Source organism: Larus michahellis, chromosome 7 (assembly GCF_964199755.1).
Source record: "Larus michahellis chromosome 7, bLarMic1.1, whole genome shotgun sequence".
In the NCBI taxonomy this organism is placed as follows: domain Eukaryota; kingdom Metazoa; phylum Chordata; class Aves; order Charadriiformes; family Laridae; genus Larus; species Larus michahellis.
The window spans coordinates 58,570,106-58,581,284 of record NC_133902.1 but is presented as its reverse complement, the minus strand read 5'-3'; the positions used below and the strand labels follow the sequence as shown (position 1 = coordinate 58,581,284).

The 11,179-nt window shown below is 40.3% G+C and overlaps 1 protein-coding gene across 2 annotated transcripts; it reads left to right on the top strand.

Annotated features, from left to right (window-relative positions):
* The first annotated feature begins 268 nt into the window (after positions 1–268).
* Positions 269–11,050, top strand: NMI (N-myc and STAT interactor). Of its 2 annotated transcripts, none has more exons than XM_074594838.1 (10): positions 269–516; positions 1,581–1,631; positions 3,201–3,278; positions 3,580–3,738; positions 5,154–5,261; positions 6,931–7,093; positions 8,016–8,122; positions 8,237–8,429; positions 9,087–9,193; positions 10,144–11,050. In XM_074594838.1, the coding sequence occupies exons 2-10, from the start codon at positions 1,587–1,589 to the stop codon at positions 10,330–10,332; spliced, it is 1,149 nt and encodes a 382-aa protein (XP_074450939.1). In that variant the 5' UTR covers positions 269–516; positions 1,581–1,586; the 3' UTR covers positions 10,333–11,050. The 2 variants fall into 2 exon arrangements, with proteins under 2 accessions (XP_074450939.1, XP_074450938.1); XM_074594837.1 differs by having other exon boundaries at positions 514–826.
* The last annotated feature ends 129 nt before the right edge of the window (positions 11,051–11,179 follow it).

Genomic DNA, 11,179 nt, shown 5'->3' with positions numbered 1-11,179 from the left:
TGCCCTCCCTGACCCATTCCCAGCCCGCCCGCTCCCCACCTTTTCTGGGATTTCCCCATTTTCCGCAGGGCTCTACCTGCGGGTGCTGCCCAGGGGCCGTTCCCCGGAGGTGCTGCCCGGGCCCCGTTACCGGAGCGGGGCGGCGGGACGCCCCTCAGGCCGCCTCGAGGGCGAGGGGCGGGTGGGAGGCCGCGCTGCCGCCGCGGGGAGGGGTCCGGGCGGGCTGCCCTGCGCTGAGGCGGCGGCCGGCGACACTTTCCTCCACGTCACTTCGAGGAAAAGGAGCCGGTGTCGCCCGCGGGGACCCGGGGAAGGGCACCGGGGAAGGGAGGGGTGCCCGGGAGCCGCTCCTCAGCCAGCGGGAAAGCGAAAGCGAAATCGCCGGTGGCGGAGGGAGGTGTCTCGGCGGCGGCCGGAGGGGCTGCGGGGTGGCCGGCGCTCGGCGCTGCGCAGGACCTTGCAGGGGAGCGTTCGTCGCAGCGCGGCCGGCCGCCGCCGCAGGGACCCGCGGCCGCTGTAAGTTGTGTGAGGCTCCGCTCGCCCCCCTCAGGCCGGGGCGCTGGGCCTGGTGCGGCCTTCCCGGCGGGACCGGCCTCCCCGCACCGCAGAGGGAGGCTGGGACGGGCTCGTCCGGGGAGGCGAGGGGCTGGAGCAGGCGGTTGGGCTGCTGGAGAGACGTGTTTTGGGTCCACAAGAGAAGGGAACCACAAGAGAAGGGTGGCGGTGCAGAGGTGGGCCTCGGCTGGCAGCTGGGCTGTCCTGTGGAGAAGCCAAACGAAGGTGTTTTCCAGTTATGCACTTTCCCAAGTCAGGAATGGGTACACAAGTGAGTAAATTTTGGGTTACTTAATGTAAAGCAGAAAGGGATTCCTGCATCGTTGGCCAAAGACGGCCTCAATGCTGAACCGCGTCGTCGAATGCAGCGGGGATGGTGGTGTCGGGTAAGAACCAAGCTTGGGATTTCCAGGTGGGAACGTGTGAGATGTCCGCAAGGGTCAGGACACTGCTGCCTGGGTCCTGGCAGTTGTCAGAGGCACTTAGAGACTCTCTCACCTGCCGTGCCAAGCTCTCGCACTTGCCGCAGCACCCATAGGCTCGGGAACCTGCACCCCTTAGCATCTGTTTGTGGATCAGTGGCCCATCAGCTTCTCTAAATTCCTTTTTATCTACCTCCACTATATGTTGTGGCAACAGATTCCAGATTTTACAGTATCTGTGTAAAGGAAGTGATTTTCCATTGTATTAAGCAGGTTTAAGGGTTGTATCCGTTAAGCACAGAGCACACAGGATGTTAAACATGTATCACAGTACAAAAGCAGTGTAAAGGTAAGTACATAAAGTTTCAGGACTGAAAAATTACATTGTGCCATGCAGAATTCCTCACATGTCTCTGGCATTTATGCTTAGTAAGGAAGAAAGCTTCAGATATCCAATATATATCACTTTTGCCTATAAAATGGTGCAGCATTTACATTTAAAAATTCTTTTAGCGCAACACAGCTGCTGCTATTCTGTTCTGCTGCTGCTGCAAAAAAAAGCGAATACACACAATGTTCTGATTTCTTTTCTTGTTCCCTCAGGTTTCAATGGATTTCACAAGTCCCCCGCTATCTTTACAAGATAATGGTTTTGTAAGTATTTCCTGATGTGCTGCCTGGAAAAAAAAAATCTATATTTGACAATAGTATCGCTGAGTGAAGGTTTGTGCTAGGGCTGCTAGGACAGTGCTTCTGAAACTTCTTGTCTCACCTTCTTCCATCCTTTTATACTTTGGACATTCCCCATTCCCGCCTCCTCTTTCCATCCGGAGAGTCCCATTCCAAAGTGTCTGCATTACAGATTCTGGGAGAATATTCCTGTCCTGCCTCGCTTGCTCATCCGTCTCTCTGGAGGTTTCTTAGGGGAATTTCCTTTTTCCTGGTGCCTCCCTGGATTCAGTTCCTGCAGTGTGGCAAGTAATTTGGATGGGACTTCCCCCAGAATTTCTTGTGGTTTCCTTCTTATTTTTTCTATTATTTCAGGTTGAAAACTGTTGTCTTAGACAATTTTTCAGTAAAAAACAGGCATTCTTTCTTACCAGCTTCCATCTGTGGCACGTCCATCCTTCTGCTTTCCTGCACTCAGTCCCTTGAGCAAAGGGATTTTTTTCCGGTTTTAAGTTATACACAGATGGGGATTTCCCTGTTGCTTAATAGGCACTTGAAACTGGACAAAGTAGTGGAAAAAATTATTTTATATTTTATTGTTTTTAGGAAATACCCAGCATTACAAAGAGAATTGACAGGATTATCTAATTTAGACCTTTGCCATGCGTAAATTTCATGGTTCACATTCAAGTTTTATGTAATCTTAAGTAAAAGGGAGGGATTGTTTCAGCAGGTCTCTTTGGATTTTTTTTTCTTTTCTGCAGAATATTGCAGCCATAGAAACAAAACAGAACAGAAGATTTTCTCTCTTCTTGGGCTTTATCCAGTTGTAGTTTTCCTGTGCTTGTAAACTTCTGCCCTGAAGTACTTCAATTATGAAATGCTTCTTTTATTACCTTCCTCCTGCTTGATGTTACCTTTTATTGTCCAATCTCCCTGAGCTTGGAAGCATCCCATTTTGAATTTTTTTTTCTCATTAGGCCTGTATATATATACATTCTCTTAGAGGAACTGCTGAGAAAGTAGATAAAAATTTGTGGGTTTGAGGGGCTTAGTTCCCTGTGGAAGAACATAGAGACAACTTGCTTTTATTATTTATCAAAATATTAGCCTGTGAATATTTTCAGTCAGATAGTTAGCAAATAATGATTACTGACCAGGACGCATTTTCTTAGATTTTTGTCCTGTCCAGCCATTAAATAGTTCAATGATTTGGCCCAAGTGCCTGAATGCATTTTTCAAAAATTCTGTGGTATATGCTATCCTCTGGCATGCAGATTCTAGGAAGATTTAATTATGAAATACAATCGGTCTCTTGACTCACCACATATTTTGCCTGCATAATTGGAGAAAAACAGCAAATGGGCACACAGGCAAAATACATTGGACTTTCATTAATGGCCATACATTGAAATCTGCCATGGCGAAATGATTCATCCCCTGCAGAGGGTATTTTTTTTTTTTATTCTGAAGCCTCATTTGAATTGTTTGGTGTGTCTCAGTTTTTGCCTAATGGAGGGGAAAACCTGTGTGTGCCTCCTTTTTTCTCTCCAGAGTATGGTAAGCCCCGACCCTGTTGGCACATCACAAGATGAGATGGAAAAACTTAAAGAAGAACTGAAGAAATGGAAGGCAAGTTCTATAAAGCACACAGATTTGTGCAAATTAGCTGAATGATACTTGGAAGACCTTTAGTCCATCCTTCTAAAACCAAATCAACTCTCTCCCAATTATAATGTTTGTCTGACTTGTTCTCTGTTCTTCAATGGTACATGCTTGTGTTGATCTCAGTGGTAACTACATTTCTAAGTCTAAGAAAAATATTTATCCAAAGTGTTAAAAATAAATAAATATAAAGGGCTTACTTAAGGTTTTGTTTGTTCCTGTGGAAGAAAAAAAAAATCAAAAACCTTTTTTTCTTTTTACTGTCCAGGAAAGACTTGAAAAAGCTGAAAAAGTAAAAGCTGACCTTCTTCTCTGTAAATTAAGTGCCAACGAAGAGTGCATTAAAGCAGAGGAGGAGCTGAAAAAGCTCAAGGACTTTCAAGAGAAACAGCATAAGGACATTATTATGTCTAGGGACACCCAGGAGGTATGGAGCAGGCTTTTTTATAGTTCTTAGTGTCTGGGGAGTTGTGAAGGAGGCGTTGATTAGAGAAAATAAGAATAATATCTCCTTTTCAGTTTAAATGGCTTTGCTGGTTTGCAGACTGTACGAGTAGAATGTTCTACGCATAGCTTTCCAGCGGCAGATAAACCAGTGCAATAAAATAAGTCTTAGGGCAGTGTTGCAAGAGTGAAGGCAAAACTGAGACTTATTTTGTATAGAAAACGAAGACTGACAAAACCAGTCTTCCTCTTCCAAGATTCTCCACCAACAGATGAGTTTCAGTTTTGTGTGATGGAGGTAAAATTGAACGGGTTGATTCCACTGCTTTGTCAACTCCCAGCCCATCTTACAAGACGTTACAGCACCCAAGGGATTTCTTAAGTGACACTGAGCTGAGCAAGAGCCTGAAGAGGGCTCTTCTTGCTAGGACTACTTGGTCCTAGAACTAATTGGTTCATTACCTCAGTGTGCCATGTGCAATCATTGGTACAGTAATAGAGGTTTCCATAGGCTGTCAAGGAGGTGGTTTCAGTGAAGTTTGGTTTGGCCCGTAAATCACCGATGAGAAATTACGGCTTCAATATTACAAGCTATTAAAATATAATTAATAGGTTAAGTACATTCAGGTTGGCGTGAGATTTTCTGAAAGTTGGTTTTGGTTCTCCAATCATAAATGTTTGGATTTTATGGACAGAAGAGGTCCTTATCATCATCTGGCTTTTGTTTTACGTTATCTTCAGATGATGGGAACTAGTCTAAATGTCTCGAGTGGTTAATAACTTTAAAGGAGTCATCTTGTAATTGTGGATGGCTGGAGCTGACTACATCTGCAGTGTTTCCTTGTCATTCCAGGAAATACTGGATTTAGTTACATGGGCTTTATGCCCATTTAGGATTCATTGGTGTGGAGGAAGTACATAGCAGTTGGGAGGTAGAAGTGTTCCCTCTTCCTGCTGAAGAAGTATAGAGAGGGAAGAGCAGCAGTGTGTCAGGAACTGTCCTCACCTGCTAAACTTTTCAGAAAAGGGGATAACAGTTACTAAGATCACACGTGGTACAAAAACCAGAATGTTTGTGTGTTGACATAGGTTCTGACCTTGCATGTATAAGGAACTGACATAACTATGGAAAGCCCTGTGCGATTTATGGTACGCTGTATGTGCTTGGAAACACTCATTTCAAAAACCCTCTTTCTGTAATTTACTTTGACTGAAACTGCTCCTCAGTGAGTGAATTTACCTTGCAGATAGTTAAAGCAATGCAAAAAATGTATTGTGCTTGGCTGTCGTGTAGAATAATTAAAAGTTGAAACCATTTCTAATGTCTACAGATTTTGCCGAAATATATTTTTGTCTTCTGTATTTTGAATTTTACATTTAATACTTTTTGGGCTGTAGAGAGAACTCAATGTACTAAAACAAGAAAACGCTGAGCTGAAGAGAGAGATTGAAAAGCTCAAAGAAGACCTTGCAGAATGTAGTTCTGTGCCTTCGCAGGATAGTCAGGTAAAGTTTGAAATATTTTGCACTTTGTCTTTCGGAAGTGCACATTTTCATTTTGTCAGTTCTAGACAGCCGGGGCCAGTTGTTAGCATGTGAACCTCTACTGGTTTCAATATAAAATACAGCTTGAAGTTTTATTTTCTTATTTTACCTGGAAAGATAATGTGAAGCAGGCTAAGGATATGGAAACAAGTATGTGAGATATTGAAAACATCAGAGGAATGAAGAAAAGCAGAAAATTATTACATGGAAGACACTGGAATGAAAAATACACATAGCATTAGTAATTTTCAAGTACTCATACTAATTGGGCAAGAGGGTGGAAGAAAGGGAATATGTCAATTATATGGCAAGTGTAGCATTTATTTTAGCCTGTATTGAGCTTGATTTGATTATAGTTTTTCTCATGTTACTCCAAATCAGAAGTAACTCAGTTTGCAGCCAGATGAATATTAGTGATACTAAATAGATTTAAATGTAGCATCCAAAGTGTCTTTTTGGTGAAACTGCTACTGATTCGTAGGTGTTCAGAAATTGGAACTTCCCTTGTGGAAATTTCGGCTTTTAAAAACCCATTTTCATTCTGAATTGGAACAAACCCAAATATTTTGGGGAATTTACAGTAAAAGGAAAACTGTCATCATTCTTTGTTTATACAGAGACTGAAACTCTATCCAAGTGTTACCTTGTTTAATGTTAGCAATATTGTAATATTAGCTTTAGCTTTCTAAATTCCATTTCTAAATTTAGAAGATGTCAGTTAAGTCCAGCCTATGCAGTCAGTGGACAGGCCAAGGCTCCTCTAGAAGGAGATTCAGTGTGAATTCAGACACCCAGTCTCTGAATTATCGTTCGGAAGAATGTCTCTCTTTCCCTTGGCAGTAGAAGGAATGGAAAGAAAGTGGGCTCATAGATAAAATCCTAGTTTTGAAGATAGGTAGCAGGAATGCTTTCATTACTCTGGTTATATTATCTTAATGCAAACAGTATTTTTCTTCTACATAGGGTTTTATTTTGAAATAGTTACGTAAAGGGGAAAAAAGAGTTATCTGAAACTCCCTCAAGTTTATCAAAGCAGCCTTTCCTAACCAACATTTTCATGAAGAGTTTTAATCTATCCTAGTTATAAAATAACTATATATATATTCCTAGTTATAAAGTAACTATATATATAGGGATAAGATATTCCTAACTATTTTACTAAGATGGCAACATCGAAGGCTGTTTATTAGCAGACTTCCCATTGCTGTAGAGCAATGATGCAATTAGGCAAAAATAAATAGCAACACAAAGGCCTCTGATACTTGCAAATTTGACATACTTTGCAAACTTTGCAAATTTGACATACCAAAAGTAGTATACTTCTGCAGGTGGAAGTGTGGACTTCAGTTGAATTTTTACTGTATCAAGTTTAAGTTTGAGGATAATCAAAGAGAAAACAAAAAACCCATCCCACTGACAAAAATCCCAGGAATAGACAAGTAGAACTAGTCAGTTTAGTTAGAAGAGTTATACCTGTTTTACCAGCCATGACTTCAATCTGCTTGACTGTTAAACTTTCAAAATACAAAATATATGTAGCACTTCAAGGAAAGACTACTGTTTGTTTTTCTGTTCTGCAATAAATTACAGAATTATTTTTTTTCCCCTTATCTTGATTCTAAAATACTAGATTAAAAAAAAGGTAGCGGGAATGAAACTGAAGTTCACTCACATGGAAGACATGAGGGATGATTATTCAGATATGGATACTCACTGTGTTTTTGGTGCAACTACAAAAATTCCATTCAGACTGAATCAAAACCAGGCACTGCTTACTTTTGAAGATGAAGAAGGTATGATGCATATTTTAAGCATAAAATTAATGTCTCTGATGTATTTCATTGCCAAAAGAAGATTTACATAAACATTTTGGAAAAAAAAAATCAACAACAGCCAAAGGAAGAATACACAGAGAACCTTTCACTATTGTGATACCAATCAGTAGAACAAATTTCTTGCAAGCCCTCTGCCTGTCTTCGTTGGATTACCAGATTTCTGCTCTCAGCTAATACAAACAATACTTGATGTTTGAAACTGGGAATATGTTTCTACCTTACAGAGTATTGTCAAGAATGAGTCAAAATGTTTTGACAGCAGAATTTGATTTTTTTTCTTTACTCTGGGCAGTACCTTATTGTGACAGCAGTTATGTTGGTTAAATGTACACGTCGTCAGATGATGGGTAGATCTGAGACACAGGGATGGTGTGGTCTGTACCTTGCTGGCTTCCCACTGGGATAGTTGCTGTTTGGCCAGTCTGGTGCCTGCCCACAAGGAGCCTGCAGGCTCTGCTCGGTGGGTAACTCGCCCACCGAGTATATTCCAGGTACATATACGCGAGTATATCTCAGATACAAAGCTAGTGATGTGGTTTTCATCCAAGGATATTTTAAATGAAACATGAGAAGTCTAGTATTTGATACAGTGAGAGCATCTTCTGACAGCGTAAAGATTCTATATTATTCTATTCTATACTATTCTATTGTACTATTCTAAAGACAGTACAATATTTTACCTGTTGCCTATAACCAATGAGACTTTATGGAAACAGACATGCCTGAAGACATGGATAGTGGGATCTGCTTGCCTAACTGTTATTTATTTCTCCTTTATTGATGCAAAAGGACATTTTACTTATAAGGCTGGGGAATAATTTTGGTTTTACCTTTGATTAAACAAAGCTTTTCATATGTGAAAACTTATGATTTTCCTTAGTTGCCCAGAGACTGATAAAAATGGGTAAGCATACTGTGAACCTGGACAACAAAATAGCAGATGTGAGTGTGAAGCCTTTTACACTTGACGTGGGAATCAAATTTGAGGTAATCAACTGAAATATGAAACTGTAAAGATACAAACTTGCAGTTCTTAAAGTGCTTTAAGTTCGGGGTTTTTGGGTGTTCTCAGTCACAAAGCACACAAAATTATTTTTTTAGCTCCATGTCACTATGTCGGGAAAGAAGATCAATGTTTCAGAAGTACCTGACCTATCCATTCCTGAAGACTGGGTGAGAGACAAATTAGAGCTGAACTTCTACAAATCTGAACAGGGCGGAGGAGGAGAAGTAGAAAATGTGAGCTATGACAAGCAGTCTAGAACAGCCGTTATTACGTTCCTCAGACCTGGAGGTATAGTATGTGATATTTTCTTAGCTAGATGTACAGGCCATATTGTCCATTCTGCATTCCATTCCATTCCATATTATATTCTGTGTTAACTTAACCACTGAATGTAGCAAATTCTTCCCACGGAGAGTTAAGTAGATCAGGAGAAGATGTGGGTTTGCCCATACATCTGTAAATAAAGCAGTATTTCATCATACTCCTTTTTGATCAAAAATGACCTGATAGGCAGCTTGTGAGCTTTATTTCTTTCTTAACTTTGTCAAAAAACTATTTTTTCTTTGCATTGCTAGACACTTATATTGCAAAAAGAAAATTAGGAAAATGTGTTTGATTTTAGCTCTTGTTTCATGACAATGAAGTTAGACAGGCATTCAGATTGCCCAACTGTATGAAATTCTATGAAGATCAGTGGAGCCACATCCATTTAGAGCAGCTGCTTTAGATTTATTTCAGAAGCTTTTGTGGGTATTTAATGATTTTTCTTTTTTGGAAATGCCAGATAAACTTTTTTCAAAATGCATATGAAGAATCTGCAAGTGTGTTATCGTATTTTAGGTTCTAAATACATATAAGAAAGATTAGTCTGTTCTTTGATATGCTTACAAAATGCATTTTAGATTATATTACTCTTACTCCTCGTTCTCTCATTCTCCATTACAGCAGCTAACGGCTTTGTGAGCTGTACTAAATACCCTTTCTTTGTAAATGGAAGGTGCTATAGGCTTTCTGTGTCCCCAGACATCAACGTACACTTGGAAAAGTTTCAGGTAAAAGAATCTAGCCCAGGCTAACCCCTAAATAGAAGAGATACATGGGAAATAGGAGATATGAGCAGAATTTTCAGTTCTGAGGACTGCAGAAGCTTTTGTGTCATGCACTTTGTGAAACTTAATAGCAAGCGTGAGTCTGCAATATGCTGCTCTGCTGATAATCTTATGTTTTGCAGTGTGAAAGCTATAATTTATTTTTAAATAGTGTGCACGTCTTTCCTTGATCAAATTATATCATTACTTACCACAATGTCTGTGCTAGACAGGAGGCAGATACTGAACTGTTTGTGAATTAGGTTAATAGTAGACAACGTTTTTCCAAGTCACAAAGCACTGTCATATTCATCCCTAATGAGAGGCCTTGTTGATAGTCTCGGCAGAGACCCTTGTTGTTCTGTGAAACGTCTGCTCGTTCATTTTTTTCATTCATTCATTCAACCCAAATAATGACTTATTTTCCTGTAACGCTAGTCTGCTTGCTCATCGTATTCTCACTGAAATTGTCTTTCACTTTGTATGAATAGATTGTAATCAAGTCAGTATTGTGTATATAATCAGGCCTTTATAATTAAAGCATTGACTAGAGTGTGTGCGTTTATGAGATACAACAGCATTCTTTGCAGGTGTATATCATGTATTGGCATGGGTTTTTATGAAGTGACGCTGTCTGGAGTCATCAGAGATCCCCAAATCCAGTGTCCGTGTGCATTCAGGAGTGGAGGACGCACCAGTTGAGGAGGCTGGGTGCTTTGCCTATTGAACTAGGTGTATTATGATAGAGTTCAGAACTGCTGCTATACTCAGTGATAGAAATATACCACACCATCCAAAGTCTTAAAATGTCATCAAAAATCCTAGCCGTATCTGATCAAGGATATGTTTATTTCCTTTAGATGTACATGCAGCAGCTGATGTTTAATGCAAGTTTGTTTTTCTTTCCTCACTAGCTCTATTGCGGGATTTCTAAGAAGACCATTCTGTTGAAAGGAATTCAAGAGGTGGAAGATGATGAGGAAAGTGTACAGGACATGATTGAAATTCATTTTCAAAAGCCTAGTAATGGCGGCGGGGAAATAGAGAATATCAAATATGTATCAAAAGGAGTAACATGGGTTTGTTTTGAGGAGGATGCTTAGCATGCTGTAGAGGAAATTGTAGGTTGAACTCACGAAGTTCCAAGTATTCGCATCATCAGAGGGGTCGAAAGTTATGTACCTTGTACTTTAATGTTCTGAAATTTATACTTGAAAAAGAGGAATGACCTGTCTTTCTGATTTGTGTAACAGCACAGACTGCATAGAAATTCAGTAAAACTCACTGCTTGGTGTCCCAGAGGTTCTTGATTATAGTCACAGTAAAAGCCTTTACCAGCACTTGAAACTTAAACGTAAGATTGCTTTCTGCACATTTGCAGATTTTGTATCTTGCACATTTCAGACGGGTCACTCCCAAGTGGGATAAACCTATTCCTTCTTGTATTTTGGTTACAAAAGCCATATGTAATACCATAAGATTATAGCCTGGTTTATTGTTTACTTTTAACATTTGTTTCTACAATGACATTTTTTTATTATTTTTGTTCATGATTTTGCTTACTTTAAAATATTAAGAGTTGAGATCATTCTTTACCTAAACTAGATTATTTTGGGGAAACAGTCTGATGGGGTTTGCTGCATGTGACTGGCCAGACTGCTGGCTCTGGGAGGGTATGGAGGGATGGGTCGGTTGGAAAAAGGCATATAGAGTTAAGGACAACGTTAATTTTTCAGCGTGTAAAGTCCCCCTTTTGTTTCCAGTTCATCCTTCCAGTTGTCATTCTAAAAGATCTTCGAAATAAAAAGGAAGTGCAAAGTTGGGGGTGGATTATTTTCCAAGGAGGGGTGTTTTTCCTGTTCTGCTGTCAGCCTTTTTATTTGCTACCTTTGGGGGCTGAAATGTTTTGGCAACTTAACTTCAAAGTAGCACGGCTTTAACATTAAAAAT

Coding starts and splice junctions, on each gene's coding strand:
- NMI (XM_074594837.1), top strand. CDS start 794: ATGCACTTTCCCAAGTCAGGAATGGGTACACAA. Junction 5,262..6,930: donor TGCCTTCGCAGGATAGTCAG/GTAAAGTTTGAA, acceptor CTAAAATACTAG/ATTAAAAAAAAGGTAGCGGG. Junction 8,430..9,086: donor TACGTTCCTCAGACCTGGAG/GTATAGTATGTG, acceptor TCTCCATTACAG/CAGCTAACGGCTTTGTGAGC.